This window comes from Silurus aristotelis (genome assembly GCF_946808225.1).
Source record: "Silurus aristotelis genome assembly, chromosome: 8".
Lineage (NCBI taxonomy): Eukaryota > Metazoa > Chordata > Actinopteri > Siluriformes > Siluridae > Silurus > Silurus aristotelis.
Window position 1 is genome coordinate 9,035,279 of NC_139581.1, and position 23,428 is coordinate 9,058,706.

The 23,428-nt window shown below is 36.3% G+C and overlaps 1 protein-coding gene across 2 annotated transcripts; it reads left to right on the plus strand.

Moving 5' to 3' along the window:
• The first annotated feature begins 2,975 nt into the window (after positions 1-2,975).
• On the plus strand, positions 2,976-13,556 carry olfml2bb (olfactomedin-like 2Bb). Of its 2 annotated transcripts, none has more exons than XM_083549182.1 (8): positions 2,976-3,373; positions 4,129-4,395; positions 4,919-5,026; positions 5,517-5,678; positions 9,490-9,673; positions 10,461-10,916; positions 11,199-11,375; positions 12,334-13,556. In XM_083549182.1, exons 1-8 carry the CDS (start codon positions 3,197-3,199, stop codon positions 12,936-12,938), a joined length of 2,136 nt encoding a protein of 711 aa, XP_083405308.1. In that variant the 5' UTR covers positions 2,976-3,196; the 3' UTR covers positions 12,939-13,556. The 2 variants fall into 2 exon arrangements, with proteins under 2 accessions (XP_083405308.1, XP_083405309.1); XM_083549183.1 differs by having other exon boundaries at positions 3,002-3,373; positions 10,464-10,916.
• Positions 13,557-23,428: the final 9,872 nt, after the last annotated feature.

Below are 23,428 nucleotides of genomic sequence, written 5' to 3' on the forward strand. Positions count from 1 at the left end.
CGCCATAATGCACAGGTAAGAACTGTTTAAAAAATAAACTATAAATATTATTATACAGATATTATTAATGATTACATAGATATTTAGATGCAGCCAGCCTAAAGAAACAACAGAATGCTTCTCTTATTTCCTATTCTTATTTGTCCATAAAAACAATCGTGATTGTTATGAATTCATGAGCACTGGTTATAAAATCACATCTAAAGCATAGTCTGGTAAAGCATCAAGTCAAAGTGAATAAGCATGAGCTAACTCATCAATTCATCTTCAGTAAGGATTTGATCTTGATCAGGGTCACAGTGAATCTGGAAGCTTTGCTGGGAATACTGGGCATGAGGTAGGGTACATCCCAGGTTGGACCAGTACATAGCAGAGCAACATGCACACAGACATGCATTTACACACATTTTCATATGTAGAAGCAATGTTAGGTAGCAAATGCTGGCATGTTTTTGGAAGGAAGCAGAAGAATTTAGGAGAAAGCACAGACATGACTAGATTTTGCAAAGAAATTCTGCAAAGGTAGTCCAGGATTGATCCAAGGACCATTCATTATTTAATAATGTAATTATATTTCATTACTACTGCATTTTATTTATCAGATGTAGAACTGATGTATGAGTGTTATGTGTGTTTATTAAAATATATTCCCCTGATTGAAAAAGAATTACAGTTATAACCACTGCAAGAACTGTATGAGTCTCACCATGGTTTCTACTAGCAACAAATGACAACTGACAGGCACAAAGCCCACACCTGCTTTACTGAGAATAATAGACACAGATTTCACCCCTTGGTCATTGAAATTGACAGTCACAGTGGCCATGCCTCTCTTTCCTATTGAAAGAGACCAAGACTAACTCATTTGCAGTGTCAAGAAAAGAGGCCATTATCACACATAGGCCTCCAATGGCCCTGCTCTTTACTTGGACTGGCAGACAGGAAAGATTTGCCAGGCCTGCTTTATTGAAATTGACAGACTCAGGGCGACACATTGTTTACTGGGACAAATTGAGAGAGACCACACCTCCTTCTTACAGAGAGAGAGCGAGCATGCCTGCATTACTAGGATGGTGGGAATTGGCGCTCATGTACACAGACAATTTACAGCTTCAAAGAAAAAATGGCAAAGGAGTTGACATTCCTGCATCATCAGTAATACAATTCCATCTAAAAAGTATATAGTAACGCACAACTATACACAAACACGCACAAAAAAACCTACAGCCAGGAAACACGCATCTATACACACACGCATGCACGCACGCACACCCACACATGCACACACATACCTAAAACCAGGAAACTCGAAACTATACACACACACAAACAAACTTAACTGTTAAATTCTGTAAAGCTGCTTTGAGACAATGTCTTTTGTGAACTAAAGATAAAACCACTATGTATTTACTGCGTTAAAAGAAAATTGCACGATAGTACAATGCCTTTAGAGGTTTAAACTCCTACACTTCAGGCCTCCAAGAAGTCTTTTAATGCATTGGTTTGATTCAATGGTTAGAAGTCAAATATAAAAATCCGAATGAATGTGTAATTATAGGCTGATCATCCCACTTGAACAAAAGATCTTGATGTATCTACCTAATGTGTTCTGTAATTAAAAGAAAAAATCAAACAAATTTATACAGAATTACATTTATAGAATTATACATTTATACAATTGTAACTCTACAGACAAATGTAAAAAATAGACATAATATTGTACACATGAAATGCATAATTAAATCAAACATAACTCAAATTGATGTCTAAGGCCCATAAAGTCAACCTGGTGACATGAGAAGTTCAGCCACATTGGGTGCAGGTACTGTAGATGGCGCTCATAGTCCAAACATGGAACCGTACCTGCCGCTACATCGACCTTATAAGAGGATGTTTTAACAGAACCATAGATGGCGCACGTGGTTTACATCAGGCCGTCTGTCAAGTCTATAATAATGAGTTATAGAAGAGAAAATGAGGTACCAAACCAATGGCAGGCAGCTTGAAAAGGTCATGTGGTCTTGTAAAAACAAAGAGAATATACTGGGCTTGTTTAACTTTTTGTGTCTTCAGTGACTTTTCTGCAAACTGAATGAAACATGTGTTTATATAAAAACATTTTTTTTATTTTCTGATCATTATTATTACATAAGTACAAATACAAATTGTACACGATTCCTTATTATAAAATCAAGTGAACTCTGTACATTTGTCTATTTTTATCTGTTCATTGCCATTTGGTTGTGTACACATGGCAAGTAATCTAGTACAAATTCCCAAAATGATCCATTCACTAACCAGATAAAAATAAAGTGTAATTAAAATCCACAATGTGCAGTTTTTTATAATGATCTTAATGTTATTCAAATTTTAATGGCCAAGATATTAAAATAAATGCAAAAGACTAGTACAAAACGTCACTGAACTAATATACATGGATATTTGTATATAATATAAATATAAAAAGATATATATATATATATATATATATATATATATATATATATATATATATATATATATATTTTTATATATATATATATATATATATATATATATATATATATATATATATATATATATATATATATATATATATATATATATATATATATTATTTAAGTTTTTATTTCTTTTTTGCTCTAAATAAAAATAGAAATCTAAAATTATAGCTGTTGTATTATCTTCTATCTTTTCCTAAACATCTATCCAAGAACAACAAATAAAAATGAGCCTTGTATGAGCCTTGTAACTGATTAATGGGCACTTCTTCAAATATGCTGTTAAATTACAGTTAAACAAAAAACCACCCTGTCTCAGATGGTCAGCTCATAACAATCCCTTTAAAATGTGTTAGAGAAGGAAACACTTAAATGTCTAGTGCAGAGGGAGCAAAAAATGTGCTCTAGTCTGTAATCCTTAAACTCCTCCCCATCTGAAGTGATGGAGTCAAGTCCTTCCCATTTTCCTTCTTCCTAGCCGGCTGACCTTTCAGGGATCCATTCATCAGAGAATATCCAGGGCTGCAGCACAACCTGCACAGACTGGTGAACAGTTTTTTTCTTTCAAATTAATCAGGTTGTGTTTTACACCACAGAAGATTTTTGTACTTTGGAAGGATTAGTAAACCAATACATTAAATAATTGTGAATTAAGAACAGATCACATTAACAGTGTGGATTTTCGGATAACCAGCATGATGCTCTCATTAAGGCTGTTGTTGTTGGCTTGGAGTTGTGCACTTTGCTTTGTGCCATTGGTGTGGACGGGTTTGATGGAGAGCCCATCCCAACAAAACCAGGTTTTTTCAGAGGAATTTGAAGATGCAGCCCTGGAAGATGAGCTGGACAACCAGGAGAACATTATAACCCAGGTAAAGTTGCTGAAGGCCATGAAATAGAGATTACAATAACAGAAGTGATTCAGATAAGGTACCAAATGAAACAACAGGTTTAAAAGTTGTGTAAGATTTCTTAAAGTTATTGAAGGATACACGTAGGGATGTAACGCTCGAATGACCTAAACATAAAAAAAAGGTTTAGCTACACCATATTGTTTCCTTTGTGTTAAGAAATTGCTTTTTATGTTCTAAATTAAAAATTGCCAGTTGTTGAGTCTTCCTTTACCATGAAGAAATCCTTTAGTCTCTATAGTCTGCATACTTGTGTTTAATGGCACACCTGAACACAAGCTTTTCATGATGTTAAAATGGATCTGCACCACATGTTTTGCCCATAATTTTTATTTTTTTCAGTAAATACCTGTAGCATGCAGTCTATTCTTCATAAATCTACAATATAATATAATCTATACTGCTTTTAAATGTCATTCAGGTGATCTGTTTAAGCAGGAAATATTCTGGTCTTCTCTGGTAGTCTGTTCTATGTCCTGTTAAGGCACTACTTTAGGCTACTGAAATATGTACATGTCTTTCACAGAGTTTCCGTGTTTCTCTGTCCAAATCCATTACATTTTGGCACAAGAATAAAATCGACATGGCTGCATAAAACTATCGATATATGCACATCTTTCAAACATTTACTATACAGTGATAAGGCAGCATAAAGAGAATACAAATGTTCCCACAGTGTCTCATATTTACTCTCTAAGTCTTAATTTAACTTTAAGCTCATCGGTGACTACGACAAAGTGAAGACTCTATCAGAGGGCCCGGATTGCCACTGTAAATGTGTGGTCAGGCCACTTAGCAGAAGTGCCTGCAGGCGAATTGAAGAAGGGACTGGAAAGCTTGAGGATTTCTACACAGTGGAGACAGTGACCTCAGGACCCAACTGTAAGAAATGTGCCTGCATCGCCCCTCCATCTGCCCTCAACCCCTGCGAAGGAGACTTCAGGTTTAAGAAGCTCCAAGAAGCTGGGAAAGATGACATCAAGGTAAAATAAATAAACGATATTCATGAAGCGGTGTTTTATGACACTTGTAGTTTTTTATTTATTGTAAATTGGTTTAAAATATATGCACACTTGCCATTGTATGTAAATGAAGAGATAAAGCAAACACACACACACACACACACACATTATATATATATATATATATATATATATATATATATATATATATATATATATATATATATATATATATATATATATATATATATATATATATAGCATCCATAGCATTCAGCTACATTGAAAAGTTTTGTTCATGTTAAAAGATTATAGTAAGTCAAATTGGGTCCCTAAACATGTCTGTACCTTAACACTGTATTTGGGAGGATCTAACTTTGATTTCTACTACAGAAGCAAACCTCAGACATACATATCTGATGTAGTATATTTTGGTTCAGATTAAATGTGTGTGCTTGATTTTCTGTTAAACAATTTCGTTAAAACCAGTAGTTTGTTTCTATAGCATTGGGTTTCTTTTGACATGAGAGCATTCCTTTAACAGCTTTCCACCATCATGGACTTACTCGAAGGGGCTTTGTATGGGATGGATCTGCTAAAGTTGCACTCAGTCACTACTAAACTCCTGGCTCGTGTGGAAAACATAGAAAAGGTACATAGTCTTAAATCTTTTCTATTATGAGATGGTGTACACTTTAATTGACCGATTAACATAAAATAAAGGCAGTACAGAAATATGAAAATAAACTGCAAGGTTAAATACAACAAATAGATTTTATACAGATATACAGAGTACAGTGATCTGACTGCATGAGGCTTTACATACAGATTTATAAATAAACAATTAAAAAGTGCTGAAAACAGATATTTATAACCACAAGTCTCAAATATATAATAACATTCAGTTTAGAGCAGCATAAAATGAAAGTGAAAAGGTGTCAAGGTGCAGCACAACGTTTGGAGTAAGAGGGGACAGGGTGTGGAACAGACTGCAATACATTTTAGGTTTTAAAGAAGAATGCAAGTTTACAATTCCCTATTAAACACGTTGTAGACCTTCTCTATTGGCATCAGACAAAGTACTTCCAAGTTCAGTATATTTTCACCCAGGATCACTGCTGAGCAAATCTTTTTCGTTCCAGTCATTTTCCGGAAATGTGACAAAGGAGCAAGGGAGCATGAAAGAAGACAAAGGGCAAGGGAAGGACCTGCATACAAACCAACACATAGAGAAGAAAAGACTTTTGAGCGAGCTGGAGCCCTCGTTGCAGAATAAAGTGGCTGCAGCTTTCTCACACTCAGAGGTGAGAGAGGTTATGCTAAAATGCCCCAAAGCCAGCACACACACACACACACACACACACACACATGCGCTAGACCACATATACAGTAACAGTTCCCACAATGAAATTTGTTAGAAAACAAATTACAAACACTACCATTAACCTAAGTAGTTTACATAACACATTTACCCTTAGGGATTAATAAAATACGCTCTATCGCTGTGCTGTGAACTTATGGTATTTGCAAAGGGCTACAGATCTGTCATTGCAGTTCAGCTTAGCAACTCGTATCTACCAAAATATGTTGTCTAGAAACCAAAAATAGATAGTATTATTGGCTCACATCCTGCAACTGGGTTGATTCCGGGCTAAATCTCTTTCAGGCTGCAATAAACCGTGCCAGATTTCGATTAGATGCGGACTGAGATCTAGTTTCTTTAATGGTTTTGGTCAATATTTGAGTGAAATTGCTGGGTTTTGATCTGTACAACTATTACTGGCCCTCTCTGGATTGGAGTAACAAACTAGCTGTCTCATGTGATCGATTGAGGCCAAATATTAGATGTTAGCTTATTTATTCTTAACAGGCAGTTCTCTAAGCATGCTCTATTCTATTCAGGAGCTACATTTAAAACAATGTGTGGAGTGGAGGAAGTCTATTAGCATAACGACTTCCAGACTTGTAACTTAATAACCAGCCAACGAGAAACTGTCTGTGAACAAACTGGGACAAACAACAAAAACTTACCTCTCATACAATTACATTCAATTACTCAGAATCCAAATCAAGTACAGATCTGAGCAGTTAAGTAAGAAGTATCTTCCTCAAGAGACTACAGTGTTTCTGTGTCAGTCTTGTGAATTACAGTGTGCGCACAACACACTCGTAATCCCTTTCATGCACTGTAATATCCCCCAGACAATATCACAGCAGGGCAGATGAGTGGGAAACACCAGACTTGAGATTCCTGTATGTTTTGTTAACAAACACATCCAAGCACCACAGTCTGTCACAGAAAGAGTCAATTTAACTGACAGGATAGCTGACTACCGATAATTCCTGCAGGCCATTTGTGGATACATGCTCATATCTCATTTACTCAACACTAACTGTTTTACACAAAACTTTAAAAGTAAAACTAAATTTTAAAAGTACAAAATCATGCCTTAAATCAAACATTCATTTGGTGTTATGCATAAAGTGCATATTTTAAGTAATTTGGGATAATATTAAATGAACATGAGGTGAGATGCAGGTCCAGAAAGAATGGATATATTGTATTCTGGATTTACTGGTACACATTTTTGGTTCAGTCTATTGATTTAACATGGAATATAATAATCCACCATTGTTCTTGTACCAAAGATAACTCTGCCTGAATGAACCACATGACCAGAAATTCATCTATCTATCTATCTATCTATCTATCTATCTATCTATCTATCTATCTATCTATCTATCTATCTATCTATCTAGCTATCTAGCTAGCTATCTATCTATCTATCTATCTATCTATCTATCTATCTATCTATCTATCTATCTATCTATCTCACAAAAGTGAGTACACCCCTTACATTTCAGCAACCATTTAAGTTTCTCTTCTGTAGGGACAATACTGGTCAATGTGCAGCTTCTATAGCAGTATATATTTACTTTCCTTTGTAAATAACTCAACATACAGAAATTAATTTCTAAATAGCTGGCAAGAAAAGTGAGTACACCCTAAGTGATAACAGCAGTATGTCACTTAACCAATCAAAGCCACATGTACTATTCATCATGTTTATGTTTTTGTTTGCTTTGACATGACCATACAAATTTGTGTATTTTTCATTAGAGCGGTTAAAATTTGGTGCTTTGAGTACAGTTCTCTCAAACTAGCCACAGGATGTTCAACATGGCACCTCATGGCAAAGAACTCTCTGAAGATTTAAAAATTAGAATTGTTGCTCTTCACAAAGATAACCGAGGCTATAACAAGATCACCCTGAAACTGAGTTACAGTACAGTGGCCATGTTTATACAGAGGTTTTCCCAGACAGGTTCCACTCGGAACAGACCTCACAAGGGTCCATCAAAGGAGTTGAGTCCTTGTGCTGTGCATCAGGTGCAGAAGCTGGCTCCAAAAAACAGACACATGAGTGCAGCAGCATGATTTAGAGGTTGCAGAAGCGGAAGGTCCACTTGTCAGTGCTTATGCCGTACGGCACACACTGCAACAAGTCAGTTTGCATGACCGACATCCCAGGAAGAAGCCTCTTCTGAATCTGGCTCACAAGAAAGCCTGCAAAAAGTTTGCTGTAGACAACCTGTCCAAAAGCATGAAATAATGGAACCATGTCCTGTTTCTCTGATGAGACTAAGATAAACCTGTTTGGCTCAGATGGTGTCCAGCATGTGTGGTGACACCCTGGTGAGGAGTACCAAGAAAATTGTTTTAAGCATGGTGGTGGTAGCATCATGGTCTGGGGCTGCATGAGTGCTGCTGGTACTGAGAGCTGTAGTTCATTGAGGGAAATATGGATTTCAACATGTACTGTGACATTCTGAAGCAGAACATGATGCCCTCCCTTCAGAAACTGGGCCAAACAGCAGTTTTCCAACATAATAACGACCTCAAACACATCACCAAGATGACCACTCTCCAGACCTATTGAGCACCTAGTGGGGCATCCTCAAGTTGAAGGTGGAGAAGTGCCATGTGTCTAACATCCAGCAGCTCCTGATGTCAGGATCCCAGAAACATGCCCAGAAGGATTAAGGCAGTGCTAGATAAGAATGGTGCTGATACAAAATATTGACACTTTGGACACAGACATGTTCACTTAGGGTGTACTCACTTTTTTGACAGTTATTTTGACAATAATGGCTGTATGTTTAGTTATTTTCAGAGGACAGTAAATCTATAATGCTATACAAGCTGCACATTGACTAGACCAGGGATTAATTTCAAATTAAATTCTTCCCTTGAGAAGATATACGAAAATGGTTGCTGAATAGGTGTACTCAAATGTACAATGTACAAATGATGAGATCACCATGTAACCAGGAATATGTATACCTTTTTTTGTTTGTGAATGTATATTTAATTGCTGATTGCTATAAACTCACTAAATATGTCATTCAGAAAATTAACCTATTTGCAATCTTCACCCATAATCACTAAATCCTAAACATCTCAGGAGACTTTTATCTACACACACACGCACACATATGGAGAGGGAGTTAAGTAAGTCAGCACCACCAAACATAAAGTGTACCTAAGCCAAAGTCTGGACGCACAGTAAAACTTGTAATTACACACACAGACTGAAAGGATACAGTTGTTAGCATGTGTTAGCATCACATAAGCTCCAGCCCTGTGGAAAGTATTAGCTAGACTTGCTGTGTCAGCCTGGTAGACTGTAGTAGAGTATAATTAGATCAAAGATAGCTTCCCCAAAGCCTGTTCCGAGCAATAACCCAGGCCACAAATTCATCCTTATTTCACAACGAATGTTATTATTAAAAGACCAGTTTGCCAGAATAATTTAATGCACAGCTTTCCTCCCTTACCCACAATGTACTCAATCAGCCAACACATGTGCTCTCATTCATTCAGTGTTAGCCATGTTCAGGGTTTGAATATGTCTACTAGTTTAGTTATATTTGGGAAACAAAATAGAGAAAGAAATCATGCTGACAATACTGACACATTTCTAATTCTGTTTTTATTTTAATAATTTCAGATTAGGTTGCACCCAATTTTAGATAAGGATATTTAAATCATTATGCAAAGCCCGACAGATTGATGATGTGTTTAACGCCTATTGTATACATTTTACCAAACAGAAGAAGTATGAGGAGAAGTTTGTTGGAGGCCAGGACTCCAGCAGGCTACTGAAGAGAAGTCATGTTGAACATACAGACATGCAGAAATTAGTGAAGGGCAAAATGGGGCCAAATGGGATGAACATAAGGAGCATGACTTTCTATAAAGCTGATTCTGAAGAGGACGATGACGGAGATCAGCAAGGTGAGTTTGGTTTACATAGTTTGAATTTAATACTGACTTGTAAAGAAGACAATGCCTAAAGCTTAATTAAGACAGGCCTTATGTGTTTTTGTGTCATTTCTAGCTTGACTGCTAATGCATATTCTGCTTTGCATGAATTTGTAAAAATTACTTATGACTTTTTTTATCATCACTGTAGCATTGAAAACTGTCATGCACATATGTACACATAATGTTTTTTATTGAATCTGTTCCTCATTCGTGACCACAATCTCAAAACTAGCCTGCACTGACTGACTGTAACCTATGGAAGAAGTCACAAAATAAATCTATAGATGGATCTGAAAAAAATAGAAGACAGTGAACATTAGTGAATTTAAATTACCACTGTGAATGCAAAGAAAGCTCATTTAAGCCACTTGCACTCAAGACCTATGAACAGCTTATATGTTCTTGTGTAGTCTGGGCGAATGAATTACTGCAATAAAAACACTCAACACAATTTTCCTTTTTGAAAAAAACACTTTTGTTTACTACAATTCTTTTAACCATGTTCCTCTTTGTTGCTCTTCTATAAACAGCACAATTTTAAAATTCTAATAGCACATTATAGCAGAAATAAGTTGTTATTTTATACATTGAAAAAGCTCATTTATAAATATGAAAAATCTAGTATATTGACCACTTTGTGATTTATCCTAGCTTTCATTTCTTTTCCATTTATCTCCCTTTTGAACACTGGATGAATGAAAGCCTTCATAGACGTTTTTATTAAGCTCTTCCACCCACAACTGTTAATCTTCCACAGCAGGAACAGATGATGTGCTGAGCGGGGACGGTTCAGTAGATTTACTAATAGAACCAGAGGACCAGATCCCCAAACAACAGGACATGCAATACTCAGGCCCTCACACTACAGGCACTATGGCACCAAAACTGAACAGAGAAACCACCACAGATGTACTTACCATCACAAAACTGCCTGAACAGAAGTCTTGGGAAACTAAAAGAATGATTACAACCAGCACGGCAACGCCACATTCCTTAACGACCATCACCACCCCCACCACCACCACCACCACCACCAGACCAACCAGCACCACACAGTCAGCAACCTCCAACAGATCAACAACCACCTCTGCTTTTCCCAAAGCTCCAAAACCAGAGCAAAACTCTACATCTGCAGGAAGAAAATACACAGTGAAATCTCGACTCAGCTGGGACGAAGAACCTAAAGTCAATACAGACTCGCCAAAGAATTCTGGTAAGGGGGAGTTTTAAATTATTCTGCTATTGGCCCAATAACTTGCAAATTTTCTTGTACTTTTGCTCGTAAAATATGCCCCAATACCAATATCCAATACTAAGTGATATTTTGTAATACGGTGAAAGTTGTACTATTAAACAGATGACACGATATAAGTTTGGAATTATGTTCACTATTAGTGATTAAAGCCAAACAACTTAGAAACTGTGCTCTGTCAAAATAAATCTTTAATAGAATATATATAAGCATAATGATATTATTTTGTGTCATCATCTGCAGGTATCTGCAAAGACACATTAGCTACCATAGCTGAACCTGTGACTCACAATGCTTATGGCCGCAATGAAGGTGCCTGGATGAAGGACCCAAAAGGCAATGGCAATGTCATTTATGTCACAAACTACTACTATGGCGGCAACCTTCTGGAATTCCGTGATATGGACACATTTAAACAAGGTGATTATTATACTCACAGAAATACTGTATTCCATATTGAGTTTTGAACATCATATAGAAGTTTGATCATGTGAAACATTACCTCTACTCTAGTAGTACACGCACAAGCACTGCGTTGTGCATGTAATTTTATAAAGTAGCTTTTAGTTTGTTAGCTAACACATGGGGTGGTGAATCACCAAATAGGTATTATAATTTAATTCATATTACTGACCAGATTGCCCCCTGTGAATAGCAGACTGTCCTTGATTAATTTAAATGTGTTGAATTCTGGAAGAGAGCAAAATTATAAAGCCAAAATAAATTCTCTTGTGGTCTATGATATATGTACAATCATTTATAAAAGTATTTCCCAGTACAAGTGACACCTCTTTCCACCATGATTTTTAAATGTACACACAAACATAATTTCCATCCATCCATCCATCTTCTCCCGCTTATCCGAGGCCGGGTCGCGTGGGCAGCAGTCTAAGCAGAGATGCCCAGACTTCCCTCTCCCTAGACACTTCTTCCAGCTCTTCCTGGGGGGAAACCGAGGCCTTCCCAGGCCAGCCGGAAGACATAGTCTCTTCAGCGTGTCCTAGGTTCTCCCCGGGGTCTCCTCCCAGTGGGACGTGCCCGGAACACCTTTCCAGGAAGGCGTCCAGGAGGCATCCGGAACAGATGCCCGAGCCACCTCAGCTGACCCCTCTCAAACATAATTTAATGAAGAGAATAGCAGTAATAACAGTCCAAAGTATGAATCACTATTTGAATTCGATTGCCTGGTAACAACAAAAAAATATATAGAATAACTCTTAATGAGTGTGTTATTGGCTTCAGTAAATACTGGTCAGATACATTGTAGGCACTGATATGCTATGAAATTGTTCATAATCTAAAAGCACTAATATTGATATGTATTGTTTTATATTGGTTAAATTGGGTAGTAATATTAGCATTTCTCATCTCCACACAGGACGGTACAGCAACAGCTACAAACTCCCCTACAACTGGATCGGCACAGGTCACGTGGTCTACAATGGCGCCTTTTACTACAACCGGGCTTTTTCCCACGACATCATCAAATACGACCTGCGTCTGCGTTACGTGGCGGCTTGGACCACGCTGCATGATGCCATGTTTGAGCATGAGGATGAGGAGGCACCCTGGAGCTTTAGAGGGCACTCAGACGTGGACTTTGCTGTAGATGAGAGTGGCCTGTGGCTGGTTTATCCAGCTTTAGATGAAGAAGGCTTTCACCAGGAAGTGATCATCCTTAACAAGCTTAATCCCTTTGATCTGCAGAAAGAGAACACATGGAGAACGGGCCTAAGAAGGAACAGCTACGGGAACAGTTTTGTCATCTGTGGTGTCCTGTATGCTGTGGACAGCTATGAGCGCATAAATGCCACCATTAGCTATGCTTTCGACACGCACACACACACTCAGATGGTGCCGCGGCTGCCTTTCATTAACAACTACACTTACACCACACAGATTGACTATAACCCAAAAGACCGCATGATTTACGCCTGGGACAAGGGCCATCAAGTGACTTATGATGTCATATTTGCCTATTAATTACTGTATGAGATGATATATAGATCATAACTAGAAAACTGCCCTGCACTTTTTTTTTGTAAAAGAATGATAAGACTCAGTGGATTGTAGATCAGTCTACATAGTCAGTATATATTGTTTTGATAACATGCCACTGTTTATTGTTGTTTGTTGTTTTGTTTGCAGTGTACACAGTGCAGGTTTCTCTATGTGTATCATTTAGTGAAGAAGATAAGGCCTCCGTATACTTGTTGTATACTTGTTGAGACATCATTTAGCTGGATTTCACATAAAAATATAAAGGCTTCACATGCCAACCATGTCTGTAATAAGTCGTTGAAAATCAGGTCTACCCAAAAGTCATTCTTACAAAGATGACATTCAAGAAATCTGCTTCTTCTTGTCATGGAAACTAAAGCAGTGCCACCTGGTGCACTGGAGCACTCGACAGTCAAAATCACAGAGTATGCACGATTGTAATCTTGCGAAGACGGTTTTGCTTTCATACATCTTTTTTTACTGTTTCTGTATGGTATACCGAGGACTTTAATGACAAAGTTATTCTTACGGCTTGTTTAAAAAATCGTGTACGTATTTTGTAAATAATGTAGTTAATTTAAAATAAATTCTATGCCTGTATTTGTGTAGAGTGACAAATTTAGTCATAATGAAAAAAACCAGACTGACTTCTAGTTCATTGGGGCCATACTGGAGATTTTCACAAGGTTCGCCGGTGATCAGCAGTTTTCTTTAAATTCATACACTTTTGCGCACCGAAAGGTAAAGACACTTCAATTTCCGACCATTTCTGTTTTACATTTGTAGAATACAACATGATAAACATGAAAAAGCTTTAGAGTGCATCTAATCTTATCAATCTTTCCCAATCTAACAGCCAGACAATGTGTATAGCATACATTTCTTTAGATTCGCTGAGAATGTGAAGTTTGCATTTTTGTTCCTAAAAATTCTACCTCAGGTCCAATGTTGACTTTATTATCATTTACATTAATTCTACTTCTAATTAAACCAGATTTCCCATGCACCAATGGACCTTCTTGACCCCTGCATTTATTGGCCATATATATTATTCAGAGTAAGGGGGTTAATGTAAAAGCCATTATATGGCAGAGTTCTTTTTTTTCCCCAACACTACAGACACCAGAGATGTTCCTCAGCCCCAAAAGTGCATCTGAGAAATCCATTACCAAACTTCAAAGCCGGGTTGGCTTGGTTCATTTTCCTTCATAAATCTCAAGAGAATCTATTGTAAAATACTCCATGGCTTACATATGGCATGTTAACTAGAAAAAATCCTCAATATATTTCTATGAACAATAAAAGAAAAAAAATTCTTTAACACTTTATATTAGAATATTAAATAATAACTATATATTAAATACTTTGTCATACATTAGATTATAAGTGATATAGAAGCATGGGCTTTCATATTTTATCATTTTCTTCTGAAGTATTTATAATACATACATTTTTATTTTTTATTTATACAGTAAAAATTGACTGTGGAGAGAGTTTCTTAGTTAATAGGTCCATGTATGGATCTATATATATAATAACCTGGAAACTTGAAAATGTTTGCTTGTGAAAAAAAAAAAAAAAAAAAAACCAAAAAAAGAATTCTTAGATCTCCATGTCACTACAATGTATTCGAAGGTTCTGGTGACAGTGAAATCCACTTTACTCGAAATGAACATGAGTGTGCTGTCAAAATCAAGTGTTTCAGAAGTGTTTCATGAGCTCCTTCACTTCTTCATCCTTTGGGACTCATTGACTAAACCAGAGTTTGGTCAGTTTTCAAAGGCAAGGTTTGCTTTTCCATCACTTCATTTTGAAACCTCTGCTTTCTAAAGCCTCTGGGAACTAATGGCGAGACATTGGGAAACCTTTTTTTTTTTTGGCAGATTAACCTGCAGGAACAAGTCGGCAGAGATATACTATAGGCCTGTGTCTACATGCATGACAAAACTTAATACCCAACTCCAAACAGCAAAAACAGACTCATAAACATCTTGACAAGTTGAGATTTCATTCAGTCAAACAAATTCTTTGAGTCCGACCAAATATTGGACCTGTACATTTTTATACCCTGTTTATAAAAAATTCATGAATGCTTATAGGCCCCAGATTTCACCTGGAATAATGACAACGGTAAATACGTTTCAAATGTAATGTAACTAGACTCCAGGAATTTAAAACCCCAGTATGCATGAAAATGTTGGTTGTATCTGCAAAACTCCTGAAAGGAGGTGAGCAATCACACAGGTAGTATTTTTTTTTTATTATTGGACTGTGATTTTGACTTATTCAGGTTATTTTGGCACAGAATCAGTATTCCAATGTGTCCCAATAAAACACAAATATTGTAGGGAAATGTTAGACATAGGTGTCAGTAGGCAGCAGGCCATAATGACAAAACCATTCGTTCATTTTTTATTTACCCAGTTGTCCTGATCAGTGTCCTGAGGGGGGAAAAGCCTAACCTTTAGAAATGAGATACCCAGCTCTTCTTCAGCATTCTATGCAGTTAAATATGTACATTAAGTTCACAGAAAAACAAACCATGGACTAGAAATGTAAATGCATAAACTTAAAATAAATGTATGCAGACAAGATTTAAGAACATATTTTGCTTTTAGAGGCTTATAATCTACAACTGTTGCAGAATCTTCCTGTTTGGTTTCCTGTTCTCCTCACCCTGATCACCTTAGGAGAGTTCTTAGTCCTACATTATTTGTTTCACCTGTTGTTCAGCTTGACAACTTGTTCTGCTTGTCCATTTGAGTTACTTACTGGTGCTTGCATAACAAGGCATCACCACTATTATAATCATCATTATTACTAATACTACTTAAAACTAATACTAATAATTTGGAACAGCCAAATAAGATGGTTTAGTTACAATTACATGCTACAGCCTTTGACTCTAAATTGTTACTATCACATGTTGTAAATACCCTATAAACAACAGGCTCTTGAAGGATAAAATGTAATAATCTGGAAGGAATTATGTCTTTGTATTGGGTAATATTGGATTCTTTACTGTAAATGTGAACACTTGGGATAATAGCAGAGGACATTCCTAATGTAATTCTTCTTTACACAGAAAGCAAATCTAATAATGTGATAATTAATGAAACCATATTGTTCATGCAGAAGAATGGTACTAATAAATCGTACATGATTTAAACGTGAAATAATTTATGAAAAAAGACAGATTTGGGATTACTTCAGCATTTCTCCGTTTAGTATGATATATGTGCATGAAAGAAGCAGAAATGTGGAAAAACCTATTGCATCTGAATTCCTAAGGGAGTGTGATTAGCCAAAAACACACATATCCAGTGTTAATGTGGATGTGTGCTTCAAGTCTGTACAAGGAGATAAAATGTTTTTTCAGCTGCTATTTCCAGAAGGAAACCCTTAGGACCTTCTAGGCCTTGCAATTCTTTATGGATCTTCTTAAACTAAAAATGACACGTATACTTTTTTGGTAATTTTTACATCACCTTACTTAAACACTATTTTGTATATTATGTCTGGAGGCCTTTAAGTAATGGTTGAATAAATCATGATGTTTTGAAGATATGGCACTACCGCTATGATTAAATATCGTACTACCAAACAGCAATCAGATATCAGCTTTGTAGGAAAATTCTGAGCATGTTTCATATTCTGAGCATATTTCAAATCACATAACCTACAACAGGGCAGATTTGCTACTTTGTGAAATTCCATTTTCCTGAAAATGCCATTGATGCCAACAGTCAATGAAATGAGGCACCAGAATTAGATTTTCATATGAATCCTCCATGACCAATTTACAGAGTACATACCAGAGCAGTCATTAAAAAATAAGCATGTCCATTCAAATTGGTAAATTATAACTTGCATTGTCCAGTAGACCCATTCATTTTAATAGTTTGCAGGCAACCACATATGTGTTCCTTCTTACTGTACCATCATCAAAAGGTTTTCAATATGGGAAACTCAAACTCTCCAACAAAGCCTTTTGGTCCAGCTACATTTTCCCAGTCTCTGGATTCTTCCCACACCAGAAAAGCTCATCTACACTTTCCATATTTTTAGCTCTGCTCTCTGAGTGAGTATGCAGTGGTCTGCAGCAGAGCTTGGTGAAATCAGACACTAAAGCACTGTTTAATAGATCAGTCAGTCAGAGAGGATCTGAGTAGAAACATGACCAGACACATTCGAGATCAGTCAAAAAAGAATATTGATTTGTTGGAAAGTTATCAGAGCTTGCAACAGCTCTCTGTGGGGTTGTATATTTCATATGGACTTGGGTGGGTCTGATTTTGTCCTACTTTTCTTAATGTAGTGATTGGCCCTGCAGTTGTTACCAGGGATGAGCAATAATATGTATTGACACTTAATATAAAATAACCTCTATAAAATCCAGTAGAATAAAAAAGTTTGCATTTCGAAAGTTCAGATTCATGCGAGTATTCTATAAAATCTATTAAAATCACTTAAATGTCAGTTTACATGATGCCATGGTGCAAAATATGCATCGTGTAAGCTTTCTGACACACTAACCAAGGAGTTTTTAGGCAAATACCCTAAAATAGAGGTTGTGAATCTTCTGCAGCTCTAATCCTTGGGCATCCTACATATGTACATTTTATTGTCAGTAGCATACTGTAGGTTTACTGAAGTACCAGGCTAATGGGCATTGTTATGTAGTTCTAAGAGATTATTCCATGCCGAGGTGACATGATACCACCTGCAGCACATGGCCTGGTTTATAATTGTCAGGGATCCACCAGCCACACCTCCACCTATCACCCCAAGCAGCTCTCCCACATACTAATCAGCTACACCTGGCCCTTATCAGTTTGCACTCTATATAAACCCCGTTCTCCCACCAGATCTTTGTCCATTCTACAGCTTAGGCTTAAGAACACTGTCAGACTATCCTAACACTCTGTTTCTGTTACTTATTGGTTACAGGACTCTGTGTGTTTTGTTTGCTCATAGTTTTCACCAGGATTGTTGAACCTGGAGTTTCGTTGTGTTTTTTTTTCTGTTTTCTGCCTTGCTCTATATTTCTTCCATTAAAAACCTTTGTGGATTGCACTTCGGTTTTCCGGCACGTTCTTTCGCCTGACAATAATAGACATTGTTTTTTTTTCTGTGTATGCAGAAGCAGAAGTAATGTGAGTGTAATTATTATATTGCATAGTCACTGCCTAGCATTTTTATATCTGCTGTTTTCATGATTGTTGTTATAAATTGGGTTCAAATTCCTTTAAAAAATCCCTTAAAAACACTAATTGTCTGACGTAGACAGACAGAAAAAGTTGGTCACTTCTGTTGAGATCCTAAGTTTAGTGCAGTGTGTCAGAATTGTGTAAAAGGCATCATATATTAATTTAAATATTGGTTCCTGATACTCACATTAACATTAAAAAATATATGGAGTTATATGGATATGGAGTTTCTCTATCAACTCTATTTAAAAATCATGAGGTCACATAAGTGAGGGATAAGTAAGAGTGAGTACACACACACACACACACACACACACACACACACACACACACACACACACACATAAATCTATTACCACAAAGTTGGAGTTGGAATGCAGACTGAACCTCAATCCTCCTCACCCTTCATCAGTACCTGACTTTACTAATTTCTTTGTGGCTGAATAAGTACAAATCTCAACAAGCACACTCCAGAACATCATCTTAGAAGAGTAGATGTACAGTAGCCAATGGGGACTAAATGTGGAGTGGGATGTTCAAAAAACACATACAAATAGTATGATCAGGTGTCCAAAAACTTTTGTCCATAAAGTGTGTACAGTATAAAGTTGTTTATCAAAAAGCCTGCTTATTACCTACTTAGTGGGTTTTTAGGAAAGCTCCCTTTCAGTAGTCCTTAATAATTTAAGATTTAGCAAAGATGGAATTCAGATGCCAAGGGCAAGGCCTTCTTGATGGAGTTTGGAAGTGAGCTAAGCTCTGTAACTTGACCAAGAAAACAATGAGCAGCTCAGAGGAGACCAAAGACTTCTTTCAAAACTCAAATAAAACATGCAGAGACTCTGAAATCAAGGCATGGCACATTTTCCCCTGTGTTCTCATGGATCTGATTCTGGCACACCATAAGAAAGAAATGCACTGCACTATTCTCCTGAGTATTCATCACATGGAAATAATAATGCAAATCAGGCCTGCAACTTCAGAAGGCCAGTTTGAAAGAGACTAATTGTTGGATTGTTATCCCTGTATACGTCTTACAGTCTAAACACCTTCACTGTGAAGCCGAAAGCAGAACTCGGCGCTGATTTATCAAGATTAGAACCATGGGAAACGACATCTGTACATATGCAGAGACGCAAAACACACCATGAATTCCTGGAGCACTTTCAGAGAGGAACTAAGCATTTCAGGTACCATTTTTTAGTGGATTTGTTGATTATGTCCAGTGTGATTATGGCCATTTTGGTTGAAATTATGGGATATTATTACAGTCCTATAGGACTAATGGCTAAAGCACTATTGATGTCTTGTGATTTTTAAGATATCTGTGTATATAAGAATGCATGTCTATAAAGAAATCTAAATCGAATCACTCTTTAAGGCAATTATGCTAAAATAGGCTAGCACATTTTGGATAATTAGATGTTGAAAGAGTAATCAGTTTAGTGTAATATGGCATAGAAATCTATCCTAAGAAGAAATTTCAGTGTTCTTCTGTTGGCTCTAATGGCTATCTTGGTTTTCATTTTAATCTCATAATAATTCCAATATGCATTTTTCGGTCAGTAATTACACTTAATTCTATTTGGGGTAGAAAATAAATAAATTAATTAATTAAGTCATCTCAGCATTTTGTTGAGATTAAAAAACATCTGCTTTTTTTTTCATTAGATCTCTAGAAATTTGGAGGAAATATAGTTCCAAATGAAAGCCTGGAAACACTAGGCTCTGACCATTATGCTTCCATTTACTAACAATTCAGACAAATAACTTGTTTAACAAATTGTATTATTTACAATGCACAGACAAGGCAAAAACAATTCTTAACAGACAGAACAGAAAGTGCACTACTGGGCCCTTGAGCTAACATGCTAACAAGCAGTGAACTCCATTATGCAAATAATATATAAACAGGAGTCTATTATAATCGCTGTATGTTACTGCATTAATGATTTGCATGATAACTACATCTACGCTTGGTATTTAATATTGTGTATAAAAATAGCAAATGATTTAGCACATCTTATTATTTAGTATTTGATTCTGATTATATCATGTGCTGACACATAACTGTGAAAATTATTCATTTACTGTGAATCGAAACATTTCCAGGCAAGTGAATTAGATCTTTATTGTCATCACACCCATAGTGCACAGTGTGCAGTACACCCTGAGTAAATATAAATGTAAGAAAAAATTCTCCTGAACCCAACATGCAAGATGCATGTATAACATACAGAGTGCTGACATGACATAAATAAAAGTGCAGCAGGAATAGGAAGCAAGCAGGGAAGAGGTATGGGAAGCAGCTGGGGTACATACAAAAATAGGCAGCAAGGCATAAATACCTCAGTCACATAAAAAAGAACATTCAACATGACAATAAAACATTAGAGTAAACACAGACAGCATTTTTTTTTTTTTTTTACAAACAACTGGTCATGAACTGAATAACCTCTTACCAGACATGTAACCCATTTCTTCGAATCCCTAACTTACTTTGCACTTTTGACCACCCCCCAAACCACTCCACCCCACCCCTCCCGACCCCAGAAAACAGACATAATCAAGCTGGATGCCTGATTCTCCATTGCTGGGTCTTAATTCCCATGTAACATCTAACACAAATGTCCTGGAACCCCACCTTCAGAAAATGCATTTTCCATATACACTGCTTCACCCAGAGGTTATCTGAAGTTCTTCTTAGATCTGTGAGGAGCCTGTCCCAGCCTGCTGTATGAGAGACCCCCTAAAGAGGAGCTTCAAAGAAACACACCAGTTCTGTTCATCTGACACTGAACCTAGTCTTTCATCTCCTGCAACTGGAATTCACTGACTTGTGGGAACTCAGGATGTTGATCCAATTAATCATTCACTAAGCAGGTGTTGTCAAACCCAAATCCCAGACTTATAAACATTAGAGTCACAGTAAAATATATATACTCAAGTAGCATACTCAAGTAGAGTTATTGGAGGATCAACATTTGATGTGATTTTTAAGCTCTGTTTAAGAATATACAGCACAGCTCAGGTCAGAACAAGAGTGTAACAAAAATTTTAAAAAAGAAAAAAAGAAAAAAGGAAAAAAAAGAAAAACTCTTGTGTGAATAGAGAAATAAATCGTTTAACATTAGCTAAATCTGCAAATGGGTCATTTGCCAAACTCTCTATTGATTTTATAAAAAAAAAAAAAAAAAAAAAAAACCTGACAAACTAACAAACTTTTAGGATATTTTTAAGACTAATACACATAAGATTTGCACTTCTCCAAAACAGTTTGAAGCCTGGATAAGCCTAGATACTGCAGACCTGTACCATTATCTGCTGCCGTAATTAAAGATCCTGTACTGTTCTTGTCTTAAATATTATAAATATATAAATATAAATATTCTTATACACAGCATTTTATCAAAACACTTAGTAATGCTTGACTCTAAAGTATACCGATTTAGAAATTCAAAAAACTTATATTTATATTTATATTTTCCGGCCACTGTCATCTCTAGCTCATTTATTATGAACCTAGATGGACTTCAAAACCATGTTCTTCAAATGAAACCATGTCTTAAAGTAAGTAAAATGGAAAAGCCACATTATTAGAGCAATCACAACTTGAACTCGTTAGAAGTAATTACGGTTTAATCTAAAATAGTGTCTAATGACCTGAAACCTACTTGTTGTTGCACTGTTAAGAAACGATAAATACTTTTTACTACACTGACTACATGCACATAGTACATGCAAAACACTACATACATTTCTGTCAGAGCTGTCAGAAGATCAGGAAGTGGGTGTGTTCATTGCAAGCCCACTGACTGTGGGTCAGAGCCTTTGTGCAGGCAGCTGAATCAACATGAGGTTGATGATCTGCGAAAAAATCAGTTCCCTCAGTCAGTCCCTAATCATCAGGCTTCCTACACACATTCTTTAGCCTTTTCTGAGAGAGAGAGAGAGAGAGAGAGAGAGAGAGAGAGAGAGAGAGAGAGAGAGAGAGAGAGAGAGAGAGAGAGAGACACAGCAAGAGAGGTAAAGAGAGTCTTGCTCTTGTTGCTACATGTCAAAAGCACATTCAATAAGAATGAATTATGCACAAGATACAAACAAGTGATATTGAATAGGTTTCGAAGAATAATATTTACAATCATCCTTAGCTATATGAGATAAAACCAAACCCGGTTCAAGAATTTAAACTCATTGTACAATGTGAAATGTTAAGTGATTAGACCCAAAATTACAAGCATGATCCCAGTATTTTTTTCATGATCCCAGTTTTTTTGCCTTTTCAGGCAAAAAAAAGATGGTCTCCATTACTCAAAATGTCATCAAAGTGCTTGCTTCTTCATTTGTGCATTCAAGCGATGAGGAATACAATTATTTTGAAATACTACTACTTCTACTAATACTACTGATGATGATAATAATAATAATAATAATAATAATAATAATAATAATAATACATTTGATTTATGTACCACAATTTATACAAAAAATGTTTTTAGTAGGTATAACAATTAAACAAATTATACTAACGATCAATTTGCAGAGTTGATGTGTTTCATTTACAAGTTCAGTGTTCAGATAAAATCAAGTTCAGATGAATATTAACATTTATTAATATTCTCTAATTCCAATGATGTGGACTTTCTTTAGGTATAATTGAAAGCATTAGTAATTCACTATATAGTGTTAATTTCAATTAATTAATACAGAAATTCAAGTTGTATAAATGTTCACTAATCACAATGCATTTTAAGCGAGTTCTACACAGAACACATATCACATATCATAACCTTGTGCTTAAATGTGATTAAATGCACATTATCAACCTGTGCTTGTTAATATCATTAACAGCAGCTACGCTAATTCTACGAGGCATCCTGAGGTTGCACCAGCTCCAGTCACGTCCCACCTCATGAAGATTGTGGACCTTTAAAGAAATAGATGCCGACCCTGCAAACATCCCGGACCATCTGGAGATGTACCAGCGCCATTTTTATTCCACTTCATATAGAGTTTAGACATTGGACCTCTTTGAGTGTTAAAGGCTCTGACATGAAGAAGCTGGTGTTGAATCTCAAATGTTGAGCTATTTTATGAGTTGTTCAGTAGCTCCTGGTTCCATAACTTCAAATGACTGTATAAAACTGTAGAAGGGACATTACTTACAATCGTACATTTCAGTGCTCATGTTAGTGCTCTCTCTCCAGTGTTTTGTATTATTTTAAAGATTTATAATCACACTTTTGATATCACCTAAATGAG

Excerpts from the sequence above, each read along its gene's own strand:
- olfml2bb (XM_083549182.1), top strand. The coding sequence starts at position 3,197 with ATGATGCTCTCATTAAGGCTGTTGTTGTTGGCTTGGAGTTGTGCACTT. Across the intron at positions 3,374-4,128 it reads AGGAGAACATTATAACCCAG|CTCATCGGTGACTACGACAA; the intron begins GTAAAGTTGCTG and ends TTTAACTTTAAG. Across the intron at positions 9,674-10,460 it reads CGATGACGGAGATCAGCAAG|CAGGAACAGATGATGTGCTG; the intron begins GTGAGTTTGGTT and ends AATCTTCCACAG.